Raw genomic sequence first — 27,857 nt, 5'->3', positions numbered from 1 at the left:
ATATATATGCTCAGCTACTGCAAGAGCAACAGCATGAGGGCTCATTTGTAGTGTCCTCGGTCAAACTCAGTAAACAGCCATGTTATGACACAGATCAGTGTGAGCTCAGCAGCGTATTTAGGTGACTGACAAGTGTCCCTAAATAAGCATCAGGCTCTGTGAGTTCACTAGTTATCATATTATCTTAACACCTATTCAACTCACTTTTTGTTTAAATGGCTACAGAAAGAAAGCAAATTCATAAATGAAAAGAAAGCCCAAAAAACATATCTTGTCTGGAGAAATTGGTGTGTAATGTGTTCTCACCTGTAGCATAAGCTCGCAGTCATCCCGGCCGACAAAGATCATTTCCCGGGGGAGCCGGTGGCGAGTGCCCCCGCTACTCACCAGGAACCATGAGGTCACACTCATCTCTGCACCTTGTTGCTGCCTCTGGTACACACCTACTGGGACAAAAACAAATACTTCGATGTTCAACTAAGCTGCTTACTCAATGAACAGAGGTGTCATTTAGCTGCGCTACATCCCACAGCTGTAAACTGCTCAGTAAACATCTTAAAATATTTACATGGAGTCACATCACATTAAAAATAAATATTGGAAAAATGAATTGGGTTTATTAGAGTGTGTTTTTCTACACACCTCTGGTCCAGGTAGCTCACTGCTGATAGACCACTGACAGCACAACACAGCTACGCCATCCTGAGAAAAGAAAAGAAAGAGGGAGCTTTTAGCTTGTTTTCTTTTTCATGTATACTCACAGAGGCAGGCAAACATGTTAAGCCAGTCTGTTTTCATGATATAATTAGCACTGATGTATGCAAGAACATATGAAAAGCAGACTCATAGACAAACTGTAAACATTGGTAGAGAGACAATAAATCAAAACAGTCCATCTTGCTTCACTTTGTTTTGCTGGTAGGGGGAGTGAGATTAAGTGGGCGGTCTTGCAATGTGATGCCTCACTGTCGACGTCTGGAAATGAACACTAACACCAGCCAGTAAGATCCATCCTTCCTCTCTGCCTGCCTGCCCTGATCACTGCCAGATGTTAGAGGAGGAAGTGATGTAGGAATGTTGGCTGGCCTCACCGAGCAGGACATTTATGTTCCCTCCTGCCTCCCCCCCTCCTCTTGCTCTCCTTCAGATGAGCTGGAAAAGGAGGTCAAAGCCAGCCACTCTGACTTTCTAACTGCCCAAGCCCAGAAGAACAACATTCAGCAGAACTGACTGACAGGCATGTTATCTATATGACTGTTTTCTTACTGACTGGTTACATAGCATGCTGGTAGTTTGGTTTAATGGCTGGTTGAGTGACTGGTGGGATTGATACTGTCTGACTGAGCAACTGGATGCAAAATTTAGCAGCCAAAAGTCCTTTTTCATAATTTAATTTTCACACTGTCACAAGATGGCATCAACCTCTCAGAGTGAAGAGGAGAGTCTGTTGTCTCTGTTATGAAATCCAATTTAAAAGATTGCTGCATTTGGTTAAACCTTAATGTTTAGGTTTATACCAAGGTTTGGATAGTTTTAATGCTTCTCATAATTATTTATTTAAACATGGGTTTCAAAGGAACATTTCTCATGGTAATTTCAAATGGCACTAAAATAACAGGAGCTCTGTCGCGTGTAGAAAGTGCCAAGAAAAGCCCATCAGAGAGGGAATTAGAGATTATTGAGCTAAGCTCTTGCTCACTTGACCTCATAAGTACTTCGTATACCAACTCAATAATCCCCTGGGTAAAATTTTAATCAACTGCACACCTCTGATGGTTCCTTGCATGACGCTGTTGGGAACGTGACTGTACAAACAGCTGTCTCTGATGTAAAAGCTTCAGATCAGCTTTTCATCCCAGTGACGATTTTATATGACGTGTGAAACACTTAACAAGGACATTTTAGACAGTTGTTAAGTATTGTGATAATCTGTTGCAACAAGCAGTTGTAGATAAGTGCTTTAAGATATATTTTTTCATTTTTGCCATTAAACTGTTGGACTATAAGAAAAAGCAAAACCTGCAACCAGACTGGTTGCATTTAGAATGGAGCAGACTTATGTATTTATTACATAGGTCTGCTCAATAAATAAATAATCAATAAAACAAAAAATAAAAATAACCATTTAGTACATTAAATTATCCATAACTTCCAAAATAACTAATAACTTAACATTAATTTCATGTAAACAGCTAAATTCAAAGAAAGAGGGACCACAGGCGCAATATTTGATTTACTTAAATCCAAACAAATCATCACTGGCCAGATTACAACCAAGGGTCTCGTGTTAATAGTGTTCATCAACCATGGCAACACTCTAATTACATGACCATTAGGTATCAGATATGAATATACAGCAGATATGTGTTTGGATGCTACACTGAAACAACACACTACGCATGCATTACCAGAGGAAACCTACAAAGAACAACAGCTCTGTCATTACACTATAATTATGTGTGGTTGCCCCTCCCCACTGTAACCAAAGCATCAGAGAGCTTGCTGTCTCAATAACCACTGCACATTCACTGCAGACTGCAAGGTTAACGAGGATGTGGTTGAGGAGCCTGAATACGATGCATACCAGCCTGTGTGGTGCCATTAAAAAACCTTCTCGCTACCACACATGAAAGAGACGGCACAGCTGGAGGAATGCAGTGGTAAGAAGGAAATACTGTCTGCTTTGCATGTGCTCCTTACAGTCCTCACATCAAACAGTCAGTTCTCCCAAATTACAAAAAACATATTTTCTCACTTAATTTTAGTGATGTCTAGTTTGGGCTGTATTTTGAGAGAACTATCTCTGGGATTTCTGCCTCCAGCCCAATACAATGGAGGTGAGTGGAATTACATTTATGGTACTCACAGCACTGAAAAAGTACAGTTAGGAAATTCAACAGAAAACAACGGAAACAAAATTATCCATCTGGATAATCAATGCCAAATATTCTCTGGCTCCAGAGAATACTGAAATGTGAGTATTTGCTGTGTATTTTTGTTGTATATGATAGTAAACTGAATATCTTTTAAGGATCTGGTCTGACATATCAAGCAATGTGAAAACATCACCTTGGGTTTCAAGAAATTCCAATGAATATTTTTCACCACTGTTGTTTATTTTGTCAGAAAATAAATTGCTCAGTCTAAGGTTACATTTTCAGGTGGCTTTTTTTTCCAACCAACATCCCAAAACTCAAAAATTTTCAGTTTACCACTGTGTATGATAAAGGAAAGCATCAAATTCTCACCTTTTCATATAATCAATTAATGCAGCAATGCAAAAATATTTGCTTCTAAATACTGGTGATAAAAGACTGGTGTTAACAGTCCTGGTTCTCTCCCTCTCTCCATTCTACCCATTCAGCAGCATTCTTGCTGGGTCTAATAAGGAGGAATAGTGACCTCATGGTTTTGGCAGGAATTCCCCAACCCCCAGACCTACACTTATACTATCTCCCACACACTCACACACTCTCTCTCTCTCTCTCTCTCTCTCTCACACACACACACACACACACAAACACACACAAATGAGGAGTGAAAGGGCAGGATTATTCCAAGATGACTGTGAATTCTTTGTATGGAGGAGATGGCAGGACAGGAAGCATGCACAGGACTTCCTGTGGTGGACACTCATCTTTGAAACCACAGCGAGTGTGTAGTTTATGTTGATTTGTTGACTTTCTGACATGAATGGAAAATCATGTGTCATCTACAGTGAGGCTGCTCGTTCACAGCACAAAGGAAATGAATCATATTGTCATGAGCAAAAGTCATCTTAAACACTAACAATGGAACAGATTTGAAGCAAATGAGTATCAGCATTGCTATCATTATTCATTATATAGTAAGATAATCAGAAATTAAAAATAAGCAGAATGATTATAAAGCAGCAATGGATAATTAGATTCATCAACTGTGACTAATTGCTCTTACAGCAATGTTTCCGTTCTCTGGCACAATGGAATAAGCAGTCTTCGGTCTTTTCAACAATTCAAATCTTCCCCTTCTCTCTGAATTAGCCAATCACAAACGCACACTAGAGAGGGACAGGAAGCGGTGTCAGCGAGCCCCTGGCTTATTTACTGTCATTGCCTCATATGTTACTCTGCTGTAACACATGGCTGCCGCTCTCCACGTAGCATCTGGCTCCACTGAGGATCCCAGGATGATGCAACAGCTGGGTAACCATCAGCACTACTCATCTGCTTCTTCTCTCTAACCTCCCAGACAGTCATCTTCACCATCACAACCCTGATAGCTGACTCACACCACATCACACACACTGACAGATGCTGTGTGCAGCCTCTACACACACACATTTACTCAAACACCCACATGCTAAGCAAACAAGAGTGAGAAAGACAGTTAAGGAGAGAGGAAAAGACAGACAAGCACAGAGAGACAACTCATACTCTTGTCACACACATTTCCGCATGGTCTTGTGATGAGAGCCAAACTTAGCCCTAGTAAGGGTGTGGTTGTCTGCCTACATTGTAAAAATGGAGCTTAATCTCAGTGCAGCTACATTAAAACTTCCCACAGCTACAAGGGATGCTAACTCTACAGAACCCATGTTGTAAAAAAAAAAAAACACTTTTGGCACCCGCAATGGGCAGTACTTTTATGGGAAATGGAAGTGAGAAAAGAATGAAACTGTCAAATATCATATTTTGCTGTTCACTGATTGATGTAGTACAACAGTGATTAAACTGAAAACTGTTCTAAACTTTCAGGCCTGGTTGGTGTTTCCCAGGAGAAATCCTCCAGCAGAGAGGAGGTGATGCACTTAATGTTTACAACAGCAAAAGCTGATTGTTCTGATATAAATAGCACTTGTAGTTACAGTATCTGGAACAGAGATATCCTACTTGGCTGAACAGACAAAGAGAGATGTTGCTAAGATGAAAAAAAAAAAACATGGATCTTTAGTTTAACACTTAGTGAAATTGAGGTTCTGACATAAATACTGTAGCTCTGCAACAATGGAAAAGGGAAACAAAGAGGGTATGTGGTGCTAGACAGCACCTTGGAGGCATAAGTAAAACCAATAAAAGGAAAAGTGCATTGAAGGACAAATAGAAAAGCAGCAGCCAATCCCCTTGAAAATGTGGATGTAAGGTCATTTAGGACTTTCAAATCGAAGTCAATAAGTGATAGACAAGGGGAGGTGAATCAGTCTTGCAACCCTACAGGTGCTCTGGGAGCGGGGAAAGCCTGCAGACCCCGAGGGGGGTAAAGAACAAACCAGGAGACAGATTCAAGATGAGACAGCCAAACAACCTCTGGACAGACAGACAAACAGACAGCGAGACAAAGGCTTTTCCAGTCCCCAATGGCTCAGTCTCTTGTAGATTTACAGACATGAAAGTACTCAGTAAAGGAGGTACAGTATCCCTCTGTTCATTTCTGAACTTCAGGCAAAAGGAGAGACTGGGCTTTTTCTATGATGCAGATAATGATGTACCAGACACTTAAAACAAGCTGAATCAATATTTTGTCAGTTTTATTAGCTGTACTGTTGTTTTTTTTGGGCAGTAAACTTTGTTATGTTGTAAACATATATTTTCATTCTTTTTTAGGATCGTACTTCATCACTGGTTTCAGGTCAGGTCTTACAATTCAATGTATTTGTAAATGTATGTGATGAATGGGTGTATCAATGTCAAATCTAAAAGACTTTACACTTAACTCCTACTTTGCATGACTTGTAATTATATCTCTACAGGGCTGCCAGTCAATCACCAAAATTTAGTTTGACAGCAGTTAAATAATTCATTATATATGAAAAGTTCTTGGTCTAAAATTAAGAGTGCACAAAGGAGCATGTTATGGCTGCTCCAGGGATATCAGTCTGTAAGTGTTTGATTCCATTTGACATTTGGATCAAGTTGGCCTACTTTACCTCTCTCTTCATAAATGAAAACTAGGCTGGCAAAGAGCAAAAGACTCGCCAGACATTTTCTGTTGAAGGGACCTCCTTTGACTTGACAAATCACTCAAACCTGAATTCAGCATGGTAATTTGTCAGAGAAAACCTCAACTACAATCTTTGATAAGTATGCCTGTATTTTGAGTTTGCCATCTTAAAGGCTCATTAAGAGATCTGAGGCTGAATGTAATTTGACAGTGTGCATCCCAGTCAAGGTTGCTCCTCCAGCGTGAGGACAAATAAGCTGCATCGTTTGCCATCTTTTTCTTTCTGTTCAATGACATGCACATAGACATGTGCATATCCAACAACAACAACATGGTATCAAATGGGAATGAAAGCCTGAAGTAGGTCATGCTTTCCCCTCTACGCTTCTGTAAATCTGGGTCCTGCAATTGGATTAAGATCAAAAATAAAAAAATGTAACAAAGAAAAGTTAATTTATTCTATTAAACGATACATTTTAAACAGTTTATAATTTATGCAGCCAGATGAAGACTATACACTGACATTAATCTCTTTATGACAGGAATACAGCACCATACAGGGAGATAATAAATCATTATGGTGTCAGAACAGAACTTCAAGTCTGCAGAAACCTGAGTGTGCATGTGTACGTATGGCTTTATGTGTGTTAATGTGGCTTATACAGTATGTGGGTGAAAAAAAAACTGCCCCGTGCAGCAGAAAAGACCATATGGTGCTGAAAAGGGGCTGCACACACACACATCACATGAGCGGTTGGCGAAAGGAACAAACAAGCAAACACCTCCATTTAGCCAGCATCCGTCCTGCCTGCTTCATTGTTACAATCATACACAACTCTGCACACCCCCTAGCCTTAAGACATAAACCCACCACATGCTCAGTGACCCTTGTGTTCCACATGACCTACAGACCTACATATGGAAATCTACACTTTATGGATGTTGAATACTGTAAGGCATGATACTGAAAAACATTGTCTGCCCTTCAGCACTGTCTGAGAAATTGAAGTTATAATTCCTATGAAGTGTAAGTGGGGAAAACCAGCAGTCTGAATGAGCTCTCATACTGATGAAGAGATAATATAAAATAGATAATTAATAATCCAAGAGAATTAATGAAGCACATGCCCTGCGGCAAAGTCTTTTTCAGCGTATGTGATTAATTCTCCAAAGCCTGTGTGCATGGTGTACATTTTTCAGATCATGTACTGAGATATGCTCATTTCTGGAGGCAGTTTTCTCAATGGGGCATGGCAGCAGAAGAACAAAAGTGGTAAACTGCAATGCAAACTTAAATTTAACATCAAAATGTTGGAACAAGAAATACAATATTAGACTAGAATGATTAGTCGAGTAATGCATCAGTCAATCAACAGAACATGAATTGGCAACTATTTTGACAATGGAAGAAAAATGCTAAATATTCTCTGGTTTAATTTTCACTAATGTGAGGATTTGCTGCTTTTCTCTGCTCTGTATATCTTTGGTTTTTGGACTGCCAAACAAAACAAGCAATTTGAAGACATAATCTTGATATTTAGGAAATCTGATATTTTTATGTCACTTTGTAGGTGAGACAATGAATTGTGGAAAACTGTCAGCAAATGAATGGCTACATTACACTGCAACTGTGCATGAAGAAAAAAAAAGCATTCTCATATAGCACAATCTCAATCTCATTTGTCAAATCATAGTTACACTCTTAACATCCTACAAATATAAAAAGTATTATTACAAGGCATAAAAATATAATGTATATTCTCCTGTTAGTTATCATTAAGATAACAATGAAAACAAACACATTTCATTTTTACAAAAAATAAGTTTTGTTTCTCTCTCTTGTAAAATTTTAAGATCTCCTATAAATCTCTTATATAAGATGTTCAACTAACAACTGTTCAGTAATGCTATGATATGCTGTATATTCTGAATTTAGCTATTTGAAATTTACATTATACATTCCATTCTTAAAAAAACAAAAAGGTATTTTTAACTGGGTTGATACATTTACACTCCACTACTGTCTTAAACAATAAATTATGTAAATTATGCATATTATGCATCTACAGAGGCTTAAGTTTGCTGTGGTGAGTGCTCTCATGGCCCTCTGTGGCCCCTGCTGAGCAGTTAATGACTGACCCGTGGCCCTTTAACAGGAACATTAGTATTTGGCCAACCCTGCCACGTTGATTATGGCACCAACATTTATGCTGCCCACAGCAATAGCCTCAGCAGCAGACAAAAATAGTGAACACCCTCACACTGAAATCCACACTGGCACTTAGGAGAAAAAAAAACATCAACGTTAGCATAACAGGACAATCAGAGGGGAGCCTGGCAGAGGGAGAGATGGGAATGGAAACTGCCCAAATACAAGATCGATATCTGCAGTGGAAAGGAGCGCAAAATACCGGAAACTCACAAGGGAGTATATGTTACACCCCAAAACAGATGTGAAGGTCACTCTGTTTTACTTTTCATTTTCAAGTTAAAATGCAGGGGGGGAAATGCTAGACACACCCTTGATGTTCCATAACATGGGAGAAGCTGATGATTATGTTTTTTTTTTCTTGTTTTCTGCTCTGCTGTGCTGTCTCTACCCAGAAACTTTTCTATTCACCTCCCTTGTCTCCCTTACCAGGCAAAGCTATCTGACTCTCATAACCCTTTTAACATTTCTACTCTGGCAGATTACAGAAGTGAGATTCACTGCTATTTTTAACTATAGACTCAAAAACACAGTTAAAAACATCTATAATAGAATTTAATAGATTAGAATATTAAGTTTCAGGCTGGATTGTTTTCAGTTACAAATAACACTCCCTGACCACTGAAGTAGAATGAACTCACTTCCTAAACTTCCTACTATACACAATAGCCGTGGGCAGGCCGGACAACAAAGTCCTCAATCCCAACTATACACTGGAGCAGAAAATAGGGTCATATCATTCAAGCAAGACATTACTCTGCTACATATATAAACTGCCTGTTGGAACACTAGGTTCAGAAGAAAGTCAGAAGAAATCAGAAGAATTATGACACTGATCCAGACACCAAGTTGTTTAGGTGTTCAGTGTTAATAGTCAACTCATGACAAACGCACACTGAATGTTAACAAATGCACCAGACCAATCAACACTGACTGTATGGGATTATTGTCTGTCTTATTGACTGCATGGGAGGATTATATGATGTTGAGTTTTCCAGTTTTTCAAAAGAAAGAAGAATACAAGACAACTTAAACAAATACAAAAATAGAGTGCACTAATTCAATTTACCCCCATGCTTTCCCATGTTAACATCAGCACTTGTAACTGTGTTAATGGACACGTATGGAGGCAGGCTGTAGCTGTCTAGGACATTACTGCCTCTCCAAGAGTGCAGCAACCGTCCTGTGACACTGACACAGTTTTTCAAAATGCAACCGCCTGTTAGAGCCAACCGGCCTGCCGGCGCAGAGGACACAGAGGAGGCGGAAAAAAAGGGCAGGGTGAAATAGAGGAAGGAAAAGAGACAAGCAAAACTGGACTGGATGGTATTATCTGCACATTCTATGGCTCAAACCCAAAAAATTTGAATTCTTACGACTGAGGGAGGAGGAGACTAACAAGACTCCCTGATGTGCAAGCATACACTGAAGCTCTGAAGCTTTCCAAGAACACATCAGTCCAGTACGTGAACAGCCAACTGTGTTATAAACCCCGACCAGAAATACAAGTGGTCCTCACTGTCCTACCTTTGACGCCCTTAAATGCAATTAAGGGAAATGATCAAGATGAGTAAATACAATCAGGCTGCTGCTGCTATGAATAGAAGTCTCTCTCTCTGTGTGTGTGTGTGTGTGTGTGTTTGGAATAGTTGAGTAACTTTGGTGTTTTGTCATGCATCTGCTTCAAGCATTTGGACTAAAATCACAACAGTCTGCCACCTGACAATTAAACAATAACTGCTAAATTATGCAGATGTGTTGGTAAGAGGCATGCAAGTAAGGCATCTTAATGATGAGACATAACATTATTAAAAATACCGTAATGCATTTACACCACATCGTTTGCCATTTCCCAAAGTTTTATATCTTATGTGATGATGACAGCAAAACTCAAACTCAAAACACAAAGAGAACGGGTGCACGTAGGCCAGCTACATCTGCCCCACGAAAACAAAGCCTCCACACAGAAGATAGAGGAGGGGGTCCGACATCAGGAAACACTCTGCGTACATTAACATGATGAAATAACAACTCATATGATATAAAGTCCATGAAATATAAATAGACTCAAAGAGGACCCAAAGACTGGTATGTTTCCAATCAGGTAAGTTAAACACAAAGCTCTCGATGTGACCGTCCTTCATTGATGTGCATCTTGTGCCTATAGCTTACGTGCGGTTACATGAGGATGCAACTAACAGGAAGGGAGAAAAACAGGTCAATAACAAATAATAGTAGCATATAGAGCAAATGTGACCGGTGTTTTTACAGAGGCAGCAAAGTGGCGAGGTTGTGTCGCTTTACAAAGGCGGAGCAGGGCAGGATGGTCATGCTGCTGCTGCTGCTGCTGACAATAGTAGCCATCCAGTTAGCAAACAGGGAGTCAGACCAGTCTGTTTAGCCGTTATAAGCATAACAGGGCATTTGCTGAGCTTGTTTGTTAAAGGTTAGGCGTCAATTTGAATAAGGGTTTTGCGTTTTTAATGTGAAAAGCTCAAAAAATCTACAGAGAATTTTGTACTATCACTGAAAACCCACATAGACATCAATAGACTGGCAGTAGGAAAGCATAAAACAGACTCTTTCCATTTTTTCTCTGGCGTTAACTTCACGTGAGTCTTACGGTCGACCGCCTAGCTAAAAGCTCACTGTTGGGTAGGTGGTATATTCTACCGTTCACTAAATAAAAGTAAAAGTCCACTCCTCACTTACCCTTTTTCCTTTCTAGTGTGCGTTGCTGCTGAAGGTGCGTGAGTGTGTGTGTGGAGCCCAGCCCTGCCGTTGCAGCAGTTCAGTCTGGCTCTGTGCGTCGGCCTTCTCCCCCTCCGTTGCTCAGCAATAACGTTACTCCCTGCAAGAGAGCGGCAGTGAGCGGACCAGCGTCATGAGGAGAAGCGTCAAAGCGGCGGAAATAACCAGGACTGCCGGCGACAACTTTCACAATAAAATCAGAACGAAGACAGCATGCTGCGGTGTGTAAGTATTGGGTTGAAGTGGCAGGTTTTCTATCTAAACAGTGGTGTAGCACAATGATCTGGGTCCCTTATATACGCAGCTTCAGCCCAACTGACTCAGCAAGGACACACATGCATCTGTGGTGGTTATTAATCAATAATGAAATGTATATAAAGCATTCAAATCTTAATCTGGCTCTGATGTTATTAAAGGGTTACTGTGTTTCATAATTAAAGATAAAGGACTTCACAAGAATCATGCTTTATTTTCAAAATTAAGGTGTTTCCAACAAGTGCTAAGCTGATTAGCTCTTGTTGTAGCATAATAAAACCTTAAAAACAGAATCCAATCCATATATAAATATGAATATGGCCCAGCCATATTGGCCCAGCAGCACTAATTGACATATAATGCTGATAATATATATTTTTTTAAAATTGCAGATGAAAATAAACTTTAGCTAAAGAGCTACTGACCACTTGTCCCAATACACACACAAAGACTAAATTAATTAATATTTGAGTTACTTGAGTCACAAAATTTCTTGTGTGTGTAACATAGTAAAGAGTTCTAACACATAAATCATAGTGACACTATTTTCTTTTTCAGAATTTCCAGTTCTTGTGTGTAATAAGAAGATTTTATGCTTTGTTATGTGGACCATGTTTGTATGCCATGAACAGTGTTTACACAGCTCCTACACAGCTCCTATACAGCTCCTACAACTTTGTACTTTTCTTTAATGTTTATATATCTACAAAAATCTGTTATATGATTGCAAATCAGTACATTTGTTTTTTGCAATAAAAGCACAAAATGCAAAAACTAACCGATGTTATCCTGTCTGGTCCAGGAGAAAATATTTAGTACATGTATCTTTAGCAAAATGGCATTTTATATACATTCTATACATTTTTATATACATTTTGTAATTGGTTGATTTATAAAACTTGAGCTCAATTTCTGAAGATGGAAATCTATATTAAGTGTGAACTTATGTTTTAATCTAACCCATAAATGAGCTGCAGCTGCAAGGCATTTAGTAATGTTATGATAAACTGTACACGATGTAATATAGCCTATATTACACTGGTTTAAGGCAGGGATGATGCAAAGAAAATGCTATACATATGGCGAAGAGGCTGACATCACAGTGCATAGACTGGCTTAGGGGATTACAGTATATGCGTCTCATCATCTGGTTCACCTTTTACTTTGAAAGCAGATGTCGTAATTTCCTGTTTTGGGGGTTTTATATCTGACTTCACGCAGTTCATCCTCAGCAGCAGCGCCTGCGTCTACACTTCCAACCATGGATGCTTCCAACTCGACCAGAAGCTCATGTCAGCCAGAACCGGGTGGGCGGGTTTCCTGGACTCACTGGTCACGTTACAGGGTCTTTTGTCACTGTATCATCAGCTGAGCTGCGCAGCTGGCAATATCATATTAGATACAGAAAATAAGGGCAGCGTCTGTTGTTTGAGCCGCAGCTCAAATGAAGGAGGGCGTCCGGGAACCAAACAAACACAGAAACAATTAAATTAAATTCTGTATTGTAATTCAAGAAAATAACAGCATTACCGGTGTTTTGCCGGAACAAAAGCCATACTTGAAAATAAATAAATAAATAAAATAAAACATTTTTAGCCATGCAATGCTATTGTAGTTAAAACCTACTCCCGTCTGAAAAAAGACGACATGGTGAGGAGGTTACCAATAGGCAAAATGTTTTGTTTGTATCTGTCACAGAAGACTGGACGAGAAATCTGCACAATGCTTAAAAACTGAGTCATTAAACGACTCATATGCTGCCTAGGATTAATTGTATTTATTATTATTATTATTATTATTATTATTATTATTAGAATGTTTTATAATTCTGTATTTCCAGCAACACATAATTGCCTAAAACATAATATAATTTGTTACAATCTAAAAAAAATTCAAAATTGGAAACGGTACACTCTTGTTTTGTTTGGCACAGTGACGTAATGACGTTGCCTCCCTGTCGGCGTAACAGCGCTCGGTTTAAATATGTGGAAGTGCCGTCTGAAAAGGCGGAGCGTTTGTTTCATATTTATTTTTGAACAGTACGCTAACCCTGTGTACGTTTATAGTATTTTGCAATTTTAAGTATTAGGCTGTTTCACCAAGGTTATGTTTAAAATCGGCGGTAACTTTTCTTATAGTTTTAAAGCTGCATGTGTCTATGTTGTTAACCTTATGCTCCACGATATTGAACATCATAAGTGAGACAAATAACCTGATTGTCCTATGTTATTGTATATTTGACTTTCCGAAATATTATAGTCATTTGTATGATGTATCATTTGCGAAGATGCATTGATATTTCAAATTGTCTTACCTTTTGATTGCTGGACAACATTTCCTTTCCGGTAGATAAGGTGACACAAATCAAACAACCCCGTCCGTTGGAGGTTGAGGCAGGAAAGTGCTGGTCGTGCTGCTGTTGCTAGCGAATGCACTGACAATATGGACGACCCGCGGGACGTTCAAACTTCCAAGCGAAACGGGAGCTCCAGGTCGTTATTATCGGCCGGGTCCGCGGTGGCTATGGAGATTAAACGGAAAAAAATACGACAGAGCACCTTATTCCTGCAAACAGAGGTATGGCCAAAGAGATACATAGATGTCTTGTGTATTTTGCTATGAATCATAATGACAGTTGAGTTGACTTGGGGAGGGAGTCCAAAGTGCAGCGATACTAACGTAAACAGGCTAATATATGGTTTTTGTACTAGTTTACACAGTTATAATAACGAATATATCGTGAATAATGACAAACAAATTCTAACGTCTCTAACTTTCACACACACCTATAGACACTGCTTTTCAGTTCCGTGGGACAAAGCTGGTTGCACCAGTTGTCCAACAGGGGAGTTGCCCCTTTATGCAGTTCCCCTGAAACCAGAGCCGTGTGCTCTCTTCATTGTTAAAACGTTGCTAAGCATGTACAAAAATAATGCTCTTGCCTTTGCTCTAACACCGCTCAAACTAATGTCCTTTCAGGCCAAAAGCATGAAACGATGCCCAAGTCTTCTGAATGACACTCTGCAGATAGTAGAGGATATGAATTTGTTGTACATACGACAGATTTCTAAGAAGTTACAGGTGCATATTTTAGTTTATAATATGGAGAATGATGATGTTTGTTTCACTACTAACAACTGTGCATATACTTTTAAACATTACTAGACAATTTCAAACCTACCAAACAAAATGTTAATATCAAATTGAAAAGGTGATTTAACCTAACATACAATGTTTGCAAACCAAATTATATCAGACATCAACGTACTCCATTTAAGCCAGTAATTTGTTAGTTAGAACCACCCCAATACATTTTACCTGCATCTGCTGAGTTGTTCTTTGCAACATGCCATCCATACATTTCTATTCTGTGTTTTTACCATCAAAATTGCACATGATCTTTGCAACATCTTGTACATAATGTCATTGTGCTTCCATTCAGCATTTATTTTGGTCAGTATAAAGCTACCTGATTCTCTTCTGCATGCATCATTTTACCATAGAATCTCATACAAAAAGTTGCTCTTGAGTGATGAAAAGAAGTTGGCCTCACTGCCACAAATGTAACATTTTTAAACATCTGTCTAGAGCTGCAACAGTTAGTTTATTAATCAATTTGTTGAAGATAGAAAAATAATCGGCATCTATTCAAATAATCTATGAATCATTAAAGCATTTTTTTCATACATGCATGTTATTTTGACTTAGAGATGGATGCATCTGTTACTAGTATGTGCCATACACACACACACACAGGTAAGTACCATTTGATGGTTACAAGTCTGTGGCTTAAGTGTCACATTATTTCATTGTAGTATTCACATGCAACAATTAAAAAAAACCTGAGAAAAGGAGACAGAAAAGCAGAATAGAAATTAACTAAAAAAAGAAAATCGGGAAACCAAGAGGCTATATAATATAAGCACTGGTGTCACAAGAGGCTATGCCATAGATATATTGTTGAGTCCAATCAGCCACAACAACAACATTCAAGGGCAACTTCACTCTAACTCCACTTTATCAACATGCATCCTGTCCACCTCAGCCCCCTCTGATATAGCACATTGTTTAATGGACTAACGCAATTAAAAACATCATAGCAAGCTGAAGGCTGCCTTTTGACGTGGTTTCATTTGGTCATTTTGAAATTTCTTCTGTGTACGTTATGTCCACCAAGAACACTAACTTGCAAGAAAAGCTGGACTTTGAGGTGCGAATGCGAGAGGGAGCCTATAAGCTGCTGCTCGCCTGCAGCAAGAGAGAGCAGGTTCTTAATGCATCCAAGAACCTACTGACCTGCAACGCCAGGATCAAGGCTTATTTCACTCAGCTGCAGAAGAAAAAAGAGGAGCAGGACATGATGGCAGGATTCAGGAGGTAAGGAACTGGATTCTTACTGTGCTCTCAGGTGTGGAGGATGTCTTGTAAAAGTTTTGTTTGTAGAAGTTGCAGTCGCTGGCCTTCTGTTTCAGTACACGTTATCAAAATATAAAGTTGTAAACAAATTGTAAGATGTTAGAAATCTCAACCTTGATGCATGGATTCTGGGGAAGTGAAAAAAGAATAATGAAGCAATGACTTAAGGTAGGACTGAGCTGGTTCTGGAAGAATGCTTTCAAATTTGAAGTACTGTGATCAATTTTAATGGTAAATTCAAATTTTGGTTTCAGACTTTCAGATCCAGTTTCAGATGACCGTGTGCCCTGTAATGGGACAATTGCAATGTCTGGTAAGATTGCTCTGCATTTAAGGTTATTTATGTTCACAAAATGGTTATAAATCATTTTAGAGATGGACTTCTTAGAGTGTGGCTTTGTGAATAGACTTTTCTCCTCCTCTCTGCTGATGTAGGGCTGCGTATTCCTTTGATGTGGAGGGATTCAGACCATTTTAACAACAGAGGGAGTAAGTTTGTCCTCGTTTTGTTACCATTCATTGATCTGTGTAGCTTCGCTTCGTGTTATTTTACGGATACGTACTTTAATAGCATGTGTACCCCTTGTATTTAACAGGCTCTCGTCGAGTGGCAGTGTTCTGTCTGATGCAGATTGGCTCTGAGGTGTTTGACACAGAGATGGTGGTGGTGGATAGATCAGTCACTGACATCTGCTTTGAGGGAGTCACCATCTTGTAAGTATTTTTTGTACATGTCAGATATGCACAGTAATACAGTTAGAATAGCAGCACTTACTTTTGGGAAGCCCATTTTGGTGCTACTATACAGTGGTGACAAAATATCTGTATTGTGGAGTCATACTAAGAATATATTGCTGGAAATGTGTTCTTTACTTATATAATTAGCAGAATATGTATTTGGAGTTTTTTCTACCACCACTGAGGATATTGTTACCAGTTGCAATTTTTGCACAACCAAATATAATATTAAAAATCTTAAGTGATTTTTTTGTTGTTGTTTTTTAATTACATTGGTTTATATAAATATCAATGTCTATACCGTAATTGAGATTTCTCTCTCCTCTCCTCTAGTAAAGAAGCAGTTCCTCAGTTTGAACTGAAGGTGGAGCTGTGGAGCTGTGCCCTGGAGGAAGAGCTCACGTTGGTGAACACGCCAAAGAAGCTGGCCAGGAAACTCCGCAACTCCTTCGGAAAAACGGCTGGGAAGAAGCTCTGCCCTCTGCTGGACTCTCCAGACCCTGACACCTTCCTGCAGTACAACCCCATACCCTCGTATGTATTGTGTTATCCCATAAAACCCTTTACAGACTCTTTGCTCTCTATTTAAGGTTTTTGCAGTTGGGAACTAACTCAATTATGGCTTGTTACTGCAACAAAGGATGTAGCTGCAGACTCACAGAAGGGTTAGTGAACACATCTTAGTGAGTGAGGACTGAAAGAAGGGTTTACCCATCATTGTACTAGATTATTTTTTAAAAAGTGCATGTTTTTTAATGCTTACACCTGCATTTTATTTGTGTCTGAGAGGAAAAGTGTACTTTTAGAGCATCTCTTAACTCTCAACATGTGTAAGTGATACGTACCAGCTGTTCAGTGGGTGGAGAAACATTGGGCTCTTTTAGGTCTAGGAATGAGGAGATAATTCATAAAAAGCAAAATGGTTCCTATGCACATGTGCAAGTGTCTGTATATCAATGTATTTTTATTATTATTTCATTGTTAGGATTACAGTTGAGCATGAATTTTTTATGGTTAAGCCTGAGAAGCCAAAAAATCGGTCAATGCAGCGCACTTCAAAGAACACTCCTCTCTCTGTATGTGTTTGTGTGTGCGTCTACCTGTACCAGTGGAGCCAAGTACAGCCTGCTGGCCTACACTACTCTGTGTCTGCCTGAGGCTGAAGGCAGCTTCCAGTCTCATTCCCTCATTGTCCTCCAAGATGGTAAGAGACAAAGGCACAGAAATTTAATATCTGGGGATATGAGGAGATTATGCATTTTAGCTCCTGATTTGATTCACTTCTGGGTTAATAATACAATATTTTTACACCATTAAAATTGAAAGCTAAAATTAAACAAAATAACCTGCGATTGAAGTTGAGCTTGGATTACTTTTCTTCCTTTGAGTGAGTGATTTAAGGGATAAGAAAGTTGGCACTTGTGCAGGTTTTTGTTATTCAGCTCTCATTTCAGTGGTAAACTTCCCATATGAGTTTGAAGCACAGTACATTAGTGGTCAGGTCTACAGAATTAAAAGATGCTGTATGATTGTTGTCTCATCACATTGTAATTATTTTTATTTTGGGGGGTTTATCATCACTGTTGCTCTTGAACTCCACAGCCGAGTGGTCATCCTGGCTTCCACTTTATGGCAACCTCTGCTGCCGGTTGGTGGCCCAGCCTGCCTGTATGATGCAGAGCATGATGACCGGCTACCTGAACCAGAAGGTGTGTTGACTGCTTTTATCATCATTAGCCCGCCAAAGTTGATTCCAAGGCTAAATACTCCAGTTCTGTTGTTTCTTTCTTTCAATTTCCAGCAAAATGTGGAGGGGATGAGCCGCTGCTGCAGTCTTTACTGCGTCTTAAGCGCCGGCTTTTTGTCCTGTTACTTCACCCCGGAAGAAATTGACGCTAAAGTGCAGCCGACTCTCAATATACCCATTAATAAGGTGAGACAGAGGAGTCAAGTATTATGGGCATTTTGACGTTCAGAGTTTTCAAAAAATAGTCCGGTTTGCCTTTGTTACCGACTTTCAAAACATTACAGTACTGTCACACCTACACTTCTGTCCTTATCTATCCATAAATATATGTAAATGCACAAAAGAAAAGAAAAAATAACACCAGGAACAGCTGTTGTTGTTACCCTTGTTGCTACTATTACCTCTATTTTAATTGTCTGGTTCATGGAATTTTGGATTAAACAAAAACATTATATTCATTATTATTGATTTAAATCTCACTTCACAGTTTTCCCTAACATTTGCAGTACAACCAAAATACAAAATGCCACATTACTCACTGAGATCCTGCTTGCATCTTTGGCATTTTGCTGCTGAATTAATTTTTTTTTTTTGCTGTATCAGCGATGTACTTTTTGGTGCAATATCTCACATAGAGCTCTCATTTATATACTGTGGGACTAATTTTCAGCTTATGATAAGTTATCTGTGTTGTTTCCACAGGACACCAGGATCCATGTGATGGAGAAGGGGTCCATAGGCCAGAAATCCAGGAGTCTGTCCATCATCAACCCTTCGCCAGAGGGATCTGAGACCGTTGTCTTCACTACAGACACCAGGGAGGAGCTGGAGGACTGGGTGGACGCCCTCCACCAGCACCTCTATGATCAGAGTGAGTGTTTTTGTGTAAACATGCAGCACAAAGGTTTGTATGTATATAAAAACTATAGATTACTTTAAGTATGTGTACAAAGCAGGGACGTGTTTGCATGTCTCCATAAAAGATGTTGTTTATGTTTGAGATTTTACAAAGAGAAGGTGCAGATCAGTCCGGACTAGAACAGTGGCTGCACATATATTTATCTAAACTCCTCTTAGCAAGAGCAGATAATATAACCTTTTCTCTTTGCCTCTCATGCCCCTCATTGTTTTCAATCAGGCCAGTGGCTGCACTGCTGCAACCAGCTAATGAAGATCGAGGTCATGTCACCACGGAAACCATCACTCTTCCTCACAAAGCAGGCTGACTCTGTTTACAACGACCTCAGTGAGTAGAGTAATTGAAAAGCGTGGCTGAAGTGAGTTAGATGGAGGCTGATAATTTGCCGTTTTCATGGTGCTGAATGTTTTGTGAGATTTCCATATGTGATTTATTTGTATATCTAATTAAAGAAGAAATGATGCGAGTGCTTGAAACACCTCATTGAAATAGATTTATTGCATTAATCACGCATAATAGTTTTAATTTCAGCAGTGACTCATGTAAATAAAATCCTTTTACATGCTACAGTATTGGAACATCTGCTTATGTGTCCTTGTGATATTTTATTAAATTATTTATATAATACATCTTTCATGGAAAAACACGCAAAGCTGACATTCACCTAATTCATTGCTTTTTATTGAATTTATTTATTCATTTTGTTTGACTTTCAGGTATAAATTCACCTGGCAAGTTTGAGAGCATCACAGATATTATCCACAACAAGATAGAGGAGACAGATGGCCGCTTTCTAATTGGTCATGAAGAGGAAAAGGAAGCGCCTAACTGGTCCACTCTGTTTGATGGATCCCACTCAGTGGTAGTGCAGAAGAGTATTCTGTCCCAGAGCAAAACCTCCACCCCTTGTTCAAGCCCCAACCCCAACCACAACACCAGCTCAACATCCATTGGCAACAAGAAGCGGCGTGCCCCGCCCCCTCCGCCTGACAGAGAGCCTTATGCGCCTCCTGCCCATCCTGCCAGACCTCCCCTCCCTGCTTCTCTTCATCATCCTCTTCCCCCTCTCTCATACCAGGGGAAAGAGAAGGAGAACTCCGGCACTTGCGTTTCCCGCCCGACCGCAAGGTCCAAAACTGGCAGACCGTCTCTGGACGCCAAGTTTTCTGCCATCATCCAGCAGCTCCAGCGGAACAACGCCGGAGGAGCCGGTACCCTCAGCCGCAAAAACGCTCCACTGGGCGTCCTCGATATACAACCGCAAGGTCAACCTCAGCCCCCTCTCCAGCAGCTGGAGTACCAGAACCACCACACCCAGACCCCTGAAACCACAGCTGAACACGGCTTCGTCAGACCCAGTCACGGTCCTGTCCCTGCACCAAGGAGCAAACTGAGGAAGTCTTTTAGAGAGAGGATGAACCTTAAAGTCTTGTGACCCTCACCTTCGACCATACCTGGATTTACCCACTAACCTTACCTTACCACTAATACAGATAACTTCAACACCTAACTGTTGTTGTAGAACTTTTCAACTGTGCTGGGTAACATTGAGAAAATCCGGTATCACAATATATTTGAAAGTATCTCAATAGAAATTTTGTGATGATATTTTTTGTGATAACATTTAAAGGGATAGCTCATCATTTTGGGAAGTATGTTTATCTGTTTTCTTGCCAAGAGTTACATGAGTAGATCAATACCACTCATATCTGTATGCTGAATATGAAGCTGGAGTCACGAGATGGAAAGCTTAGCTTAGCATAGTATTTGGAAACAGAAAGAAACAGCTAGCCTGGCTCTGATGAAACATAACATAGTCTGCCTACCACTACCTCCAAATCTCACTAATTAACATGTTTGTTTAATCCGCACAAAGAACAACAAAGTTACAGTTTTACTGGGGATAATGTGCCAGACTATCTCTTGGCTGGGAGTAGTGACTTCCAGTCTTGTCATCACCAGACTCTAACCCTCTAATCCACTGCAGAGTCACAGCTCCCAGCTAAGAAAACATATTGGACATAACCCCCTTTAAACCGCAGCTTATCATTTTAATACTTTGTTTTTTTTTTACAGATTAAACAAATGAGATATAAGTTGTTAATTAGAGAGCTTTATAGGTGCTGGTAGGTGGATTAGGTTGCCTTTGAACATGGCTAGTCTAGCTGTTTCCCCCTGTTTTCAGTCTTTGTGCTAAAGTAAGCTATCATCATATTGAGCAGATAGGTATGAGAGTGGCATCAATCATCTCATCTAACTTTCGGCAACAAAATGTATAAGCAAATTACCCAGAATGTCAAACTGTTTGTATAATGTAAAGGATGGGTGGCTAATGTGGTTTCTTAAAGTACACATCCCCCTCAAAGTCCATTATGACAACCCAAATCCCAGCTGACACCTCATATTACGATATCAATATTGTATTGATACATCTCCAGCTCCACTCTCCATTTATAAACTTTTTCATGTGCAGCTAACCCATAGATGAAATTGAAAGCTGTACGTTGGCTTGAACAGCACCGCCATCATCAATCCCACTAAAATGGAAAGGCTTATTTCTCAGCTCTGCCACTGGAACATGGAGCGAAGAAAGAGCCTTTGCAAAAGCACTCAAATTGGAATTGATCCACTGGCCAACTGTGGAGGAGTCATTCCTTTTGGAACTATTGACTTATTCCACTTACTGTGACGACTTTATGACCACTATAGCTGATTTTAAGGGAACAGGATTTTAGGAGCAATTGCAAGCACTAATGTGACTTCTCCATTTCCCAGAGGTCTTAATAATGGAGTGACCTTGGTTTTCAGTGGCTACACACTACGTCCAACATAATTTAACACTGCAGCCCATAAATGCTATGAACATAATTGAATGAATGAGTCTTTTGAGTGGCTAAAATAACGAATACCCTTGTGTTTGTGTTTTGAACATATCCAATACTGCCAGCCACTAAATATTTCAACCACTTAATGATCACGTGTTGAAGAATGGGTTTCATTATTACGCATAGTGTACAAAACAGGTTTAGCTATTGTCCCTGAAATTGCCTGGCCAGATGAAGCAGTATGGTTAAAGCTACAGTCCCATTTTTTTGTTATCTCACCCTCTGAATTCTGTTTAATCAAGAGGGGGAGATGTAGATTTGGGGGGAGGTGGATTACAGGAGGATTTAGTTTAAGCCTTAAAAGAACTGAGAATGGATTGTACAAAAGGGGATGCAGGAATAACAAGGGAAGGTTGTCACTTCAAACCTCACAGCACAGCACAGTTTTTGGCTACACCTGTAACAGGCTGTATGATTATGGCTAAAATCATCACAATAATTATACTGCACACCCTTCATCTCAGCCATTTCAGTTGAACTAAAGCCAGAGATAAAACACATTCAATTACATGTTGTGGTACTGTGAAAACTAACATTTCTGTTTATTATTTTTGGACAATTCTCCAGTGACTCATTTTCATACAACCAGCATAGGAAAAGTTGCCTGTATTGACATTAGGGTTGAGGCAGAACAGATGATCTAATGAGTAAAAAAAATGTACAACTGCTTTATGACTTAACAGTGACTGAATATTCTCACTATTATCTGAGCTAAACTAATGAGCCAAATTTATATTCATTTACAATGTGCACGTCTTTCCATTTCTCAATTAATTTTATAAGAGCAATAACAGTAATAGCAGTAATTTGTAGCGATGTTTTTGGATTGTTTTTAATTAAAATGTTCTGTAATTCCTTCTTTATAGTGTAATACTTCCATGCCATCTCAGTTTTATCTTCAGCGCATTAATAATTTAGACTTTAAGTGGAGCTGTTATGTACTAGTAAGTAGTGATACTTTATATTAATCTTGTCTCAAATGCATTGTAATTTGTGTATAGTCCAATCTAAAAAAAATAATAATACTATAGTTATTTTTGTTCTTCAAAAAGTGCAATTTTCTCCTCACACTGTTCACTGTTGTCTTGGAAGCTAACTGTATTTTTTATTATTGCTGATCTGCAATAAAACGGCCTACATTCTACCCTGGTGAGGCTGCTTTATTTTTGCTGCGCTTGGAAGTATTACTGAATATTTTTCATGGTAAAGGTTTACCAGGGGGTGGCAATAAAAGTCAAAGCATAGCTTTTATTGCAGCCCAACACACATCCCATAGAGATACATGCACTAGCACATTTCTCGACTGCAGCAAATACTGGAGAGGCTACTCTGGCTTTGAGCCCAGAAGTAGCCTGTTGTGAAGATTAAGGCGGATGGAATCTCATAGCCAGATAATGGTATTACAATAATAAAACCCCATTCACACTGCATTTACTCAGGGAAAAAAAGAACATCACATTGGCGTTAGCACACTGGCATTAAATATCATTTATTCAGCCCTCTGCTATTTATCTGCAGTTCAGTTAAAGAATAAAACTGAGGAAACATATAGATAGTAAAATATTTTAATTAAATATACAGGAGGTCATATACAAAATGTCTTTATTTTTTGTCTTGCTCGCCAGCTGGGTGATTGGTAAACAGATGGCTACTGTATCAAAAACACTTTCAGGATGCACATTAATGGAAACAACGTGTAAAATAAAAGTGAAACGACAACAAATAAAAAGAGTATCCTAATTCTTAAATTGTAGTGTTTGTTTAAATCTAACATGATCACGGTGACCTTGAAACGGAGCAAACAAGGACACAGCTAGATTGTGTAACCGACTTTTATACTGTTTTTTTTATACTATTTACAGATTATAACAGTTTATATGATAACAACCACGCGGTACTATCTACACTGCTATTTACAGAGAAAATAAGACAAGAGAGAGGGGTTGTCATGATTTGATCCCGTATGAATGTTCTGTACAGGAGCCAGCACTAATGCCAGTATTACCTACACACAGCAATGTACAGTACTTAATCAGAAATGAATGTCTTTATCTAAGTATTCAGTAAAACTTTACACATAGACATTTACAGCTTTTTTTCTCCTCTTTTGAAACACCAGACATGTTCACTGTGTATTTCGACTATCCTGGATTGCAATTATAGTGGTTGTAAAAGCCAGAGCAGGTGTCGTCTTGCTACCTCAGGCATTGGAGCATGGTAGGCATACTTTATGGAGTCTGGTACCTTTTCATCACTGCTAGAAAACACATACAGCACACATGCCCTGCGGAAGCCAGACACCAGACCTGTGTCGATCAGTAAATCTTTTCAGTTTCTTCTAAAACTGACTGCCTGACACAGTTAAGCTAAGTAAATAGATTAATAGTAACCACCAGGTTGATTCATAACTTTAAATTTTGTGCCTTACCAATCGAGTCTGGTGTCTGATAGCCAAGTGTGCCATATAGTTTTTGTATCAATGTCTGTGTGCTGCATTTCAGACAAGAGTGACAGTAATATTAATATTCCTACCCTGCTACAGAAGATAAACCTTAACAACTGTAGTGCTAACTCTAATCCAAGACTGCGAAAGGCACAGATATTTGCAAAGCAATAATATCCAAAGTGACAACATTCCTGTTAAATCATACAGTGAGTCTTTTCAGCGTGTTGAATTGAGCTCGTTGACCAAAAAAAAAAAAAAAAAGGAAAGGAAAAAAAGAGCTTTTCAAGTCAGGAACAAAAAAAGATGAAATGCTGATTTCTTGTGGTGAGCATTCCGCAGCTGACGGCCGCTTCATTATGCTGGTCCTACAGACGAAAAAAACAAGCTGCTACAGTCTACTCATCACAAGGGGTTCTGGGGTCAAATTACTTTCAATTTAGAAAGTAAAAATTAAAACGGCTTTTCATTAACTCTAACCAAAAAAAAAAAAAAAAAAACACATTCGTGATTTGTCCACAGATCCAACATGATGACTGCTTATGCTGTCTCTGAACTGAAATACACAACAGACACAAACCTGAACTGAGTAAAAAGTGAGTCTACAGTACATCTGTCATACACAGCACCTCTGAATGTTATGATGAAACTATTTCAATGTTATGCAGCACCGCAGTGAGTGTTAATGTCTATTCCAAGGAGTCCAGGTGAATTTTTTTTTTCTTTTTCTTTTTTTTTTACTGTGGCACAAAGAGGCAACAGCTTTCAGCGTGGAGACATGTAAACAGATACAACACCACTGGCTGCCTAAAGTGTAAATAATGCGCTAAAGAGCTGCTTGAGCATCATTTGCGATGGCGAACGCACCTCTAGTAATATAAAGAATTTCATTTATGTTGTCATGTTACTTGTAGTGTTTTTTTGTTTTTTTTTAAGCAACAAGGTTTAGCCCTCAGACGCAGTAAACAAATGGCTTTTCTCTGTTGCCCTCCACTTTTCACACATCCAGAGCAACAACCTGACTCATGGTGACTGAGAGCGACAAACTGATTTGTGAGCACATACACATGAGCATTGTGCAAATAAGGATACATCAACAACAACAAAAAAAAAAATACAGTAAGTGGTGATAAAAATAAAGAACAGTGCAAAGTATATAAACAAATGCATACACAAATAAAAAAAAAGAAAATGGAATTTTCAGTCTGCCTGACTGATGAGTCTATGAGTCAGTCTGTAATCAGCCAAAGTTTTATAATCAGTGTTTTCCTTCGACTGAGCCGCAATCCCCGAGCAAAGAGAGACAGAAAGACAAAGCTGAAAGAGTTTCTATGGATGAGAAAAGGAGAGGGAGAAGCAAAATGTCCTCTCTCCCTCACAGTCTGGTGCTGGGGTGTACCGAGGACAGCTGAGGTGGTGGGAGGGTGGAGAGAGGGTACAGGTGGTGCAACAGGTCCCCATACAGTGCCGCCCCACCTGGGTGCCTGTAGAAGTGGTGCGGGCTGGGGCTGGAGGCCAGCAGCTGCCTATGGAGCATCATGGGGTGGAAGGCTAACGAGGGAACGAGGGGAGAGACCGCCGACTGGCTCTTCAGGTACTGCAGGCCCGGGTGCTGCTGGAGGCCGTCCTGGGCTCCTGGCGAGACCAGGCTGCCTGGCGGGTACATGCCGGGGTAGAGGTGCGCGGCATGGGGCGGCGGGAAGGTGGTCGTCGGGTGGCCCTCAGGGAGGTGGTTGTTGAGGTGAACGGCATGGGCCGGCTCAGCCGGTTTCAGCTCTTCCGGGTCGCTGCGTCGGATCGAGCCCGCAGGGTGGATTGGCGTCACTACGCGGACTTTCCTCTCTGGGATTTCCTCGTTGTCGGGCTCCACTAGGCTCCGTTTGCTGGGCCGAACGGGGATGGTGAGGGCCGAATCGCTCGAAGCTTTGGGGCTGGGAAATGGCTGCGATGGCTCTGCTGAGCTCTGTTTGGGAGGAGAGATAGTCATTGGAGGAACTCTGCATGCCTTAGGGTGGGAATCCAAACCCTGGTGCATGATGGGATATGGCAGACTGCAGAAGGAGGGCTTTGAGAAGGAGGACACCCTATGAGAGAGAGGTTTAGAAATTGTGAAGTCTCTGGGCTCGTCATCTGCCTCTCTGCTCTCCCCGTGTGTTTGAGTCCTGTCACTGTAGTGAGATCTGTAGGCCAAGCCCTCTTGCTCCAGGCCGCCACAGACAAAGCCCTGGCTGCCTTCACGGTCCCTGGTGTAGTGCTCTCTCCGCTCTCCGTTGGTGAAGCTGACCATCCTCTCCTGGCTCAGGCAGTTCTCAGTTTGCCTGTACAGACTATGGAGGTGAGGGGAGGAGTAGCAGTCCCCCGCGTAGCTCCGGGGCTGAGCGGCTGGGCCTTGGAGTAGCTTCTCCCCGGCGTTCTCCGCACTGTCCTGGGTGTGGGCTCGGGGGAGGTACGGCTGCCACGGCGGATTGACTTGAGGCTGGAGGTGATGGCTCGTCCGGCAGCCGTAAGTCTCTGAAAGCTCCCCAGCGGTGCTCCTCTCCGATGGGCCGCCGCTGGTGGCTTGCTGGTGAGGCTTGCTGCTCTGGGCGTGCTGGATGACCGACGGCCTGAATATGGGCGCTACCTCTGAGATGCTGTCTGACGCGTGCCGCTGTCCCACCGCCGCTTCCTCATCGCCCTTTTGTTTTTCCTTCTCCCTTTCAGCCGCTGATATGACAGGGAGAGAGGAAGCGGCCGTGGAGGGTGGAGGCTGAAGAGAGGGAGAAGTAAAGGAGTAAGGGTTGGACTCACACACTTGGGAGAGGAGCTTCTTTTTGGCCAAAGGCGACATGACCCCCTGACTGGCTTTGCAGTAGGCAGCTGTCTGTGCAGGGCCTTGGGAAGACTCCTTCTTAATGGCCCCATAGTCTTCTTTCTCTGAGAAGGAATCTGTGCTCAAGTCTATACACTGTCTGTCCGCCTGCTTACACATCGGTAACACTTTCCCCACTCTCCCACCATGACTTTCTAGGGAGTCTTTGACCCTGGAGGAGGACTCAGGCAGAGCAACATGTCCAGCAGGTTTGTTCTGATCCCAACGGTGAGGCAGGTATGGGTTTTTAGGAATGAAATGCCCTTCAGTTTGCTGTTCACAGGTCAGTTTTGCTTGGAGGGCCTCTATGGTTTGCCTCCACTCAGGCTGGGGACCGGGCCCCGTGTGGAGGGGTAGGCTGGCGTGTGGGGCTCGGCAGTCTGGCTCTTTGGGGCACAGCGAAGACGGCTGCTCCACTGCCAAGGACTCCTCTTTCTTCAGGGTAAGATGCAGCTCTTCCTCCTCTATTACAATCGGTTCATCTCTCAGAGACACCTCCTGTTTTACGGCCGTGGACAGTTCATGATTCTCCTCTTTCCCCTTGGAGTCCTGCATGCAGAGAAATTGTTGTTACGGCTGTTTCTCAAAGCACAAGAAATCAGATTTTCTTATTATCTGGCAAATGTAAAGACAACAGGAATTCAAGACAGAGGGTGAGGCACTGATGAGAAAGCACAGAGAGATGAGAATGAAAATGAATTTAGAGTAGGGAGGAATCCTGATG

General features: G+C 40.7%; 3 protein-coding genes across 3 annotated transcripts in view; 1 reads left to right on the top strand and 2 right to left on the bottom strand.

The window, feature by feature from the left end:
* cep170aa (centrosomal protein 170Aa) overlaps nucleotides 1-11,022 on the bottom strand; it is a 40,169-nt gene extending 29,147 nt beyond the window's left edge. The window contains 3 exon segments of the mRNA XM_018697001.2: nucleotides 307-443; nucleotides 643-702; nucleotides 10,841-11,022. Of these exon segments, the coding sequence (XP_018552517.1) occupies nucleotides 307-411 (105 nt within the window). The 5' untranslated portion in view covers nucleotides 412-443; nucleotides 643-702; nucleotides 10,841-11,022.
* Nucleotides 11,023-13,496: 2,474 nt separating this feature from the next.
* On the top strand, nucleotides 13,497-22,983 carry rtkn2 (rhotekin 2). The gene is made up of 12 exons (XM_018697003.2): nucleotides 13,497-13,711; nucleotides 15,312-15,511; nucleotides 15,805-15,863; nucleotides 15,986-16,039; nucleotides 16,147-16,264; nucleotides 16,622-16,822; nucleotides 17,398-17,492; nucleotides 17,891-17,997; nucleotides 18,090-18,221; nucleotides 18,738-18,906; nucleotides 19,174-19,281; nucleotides 19,671-22,983. The coding sequence occupies exons 1-12, from the start codon at nucleotides 13,577-13,579 to the stop codon at nucleotides 20,387-20,389; spliced, it is 2,097 nt and encodes a 698-aa protein (XP_018552519.1). The 5' UTR covers nucleotides 13,497-13,576; the 3' UTR covers nucleotides 20,390-22,983.
* A 407-nt stretch (nucleotides 22,984-23,390) lies between these two features.
* The window catches only part of arid5b (AT-rich interaction domain 5B), a 75,336-nt gene continuing 70,869 nt past the window's right edge, over nucleotides 23,391-27,857 (bottom strand). The window contains exon 10 of the mRNA XM_018697002.2: nucleotides 23,391-27,682. Within this exon, the coding sequence (XP_018552518.1) occupies nucleotides 25,658-27,682 (2,025 nt within the window). The 3' untranslated portion in view covers nucleotides 23,391-25,657. The remainder of the gene's footprint in view (nucleotides 27,683-27,857) is intronic.

Source organism: Lates calcarifer, linkage group LG16_LG22, assembly GCF_001640805.2.
Source record: "Lates calcarifer isolate ASB-BC8 linkage group LG16_LG22, TLL_Latcal_v3, whole genome shotgun sequence".
Classification (NCBI taxonomy): domain Eukaryota; kingdom Metazoa; phylum Chordata; class Actinopteri; family Centropomidae; genus Lates; species Lates calcarifer.
This window is presented reverse-complemented; position numbering and strand designations above follow the sequence as displayed.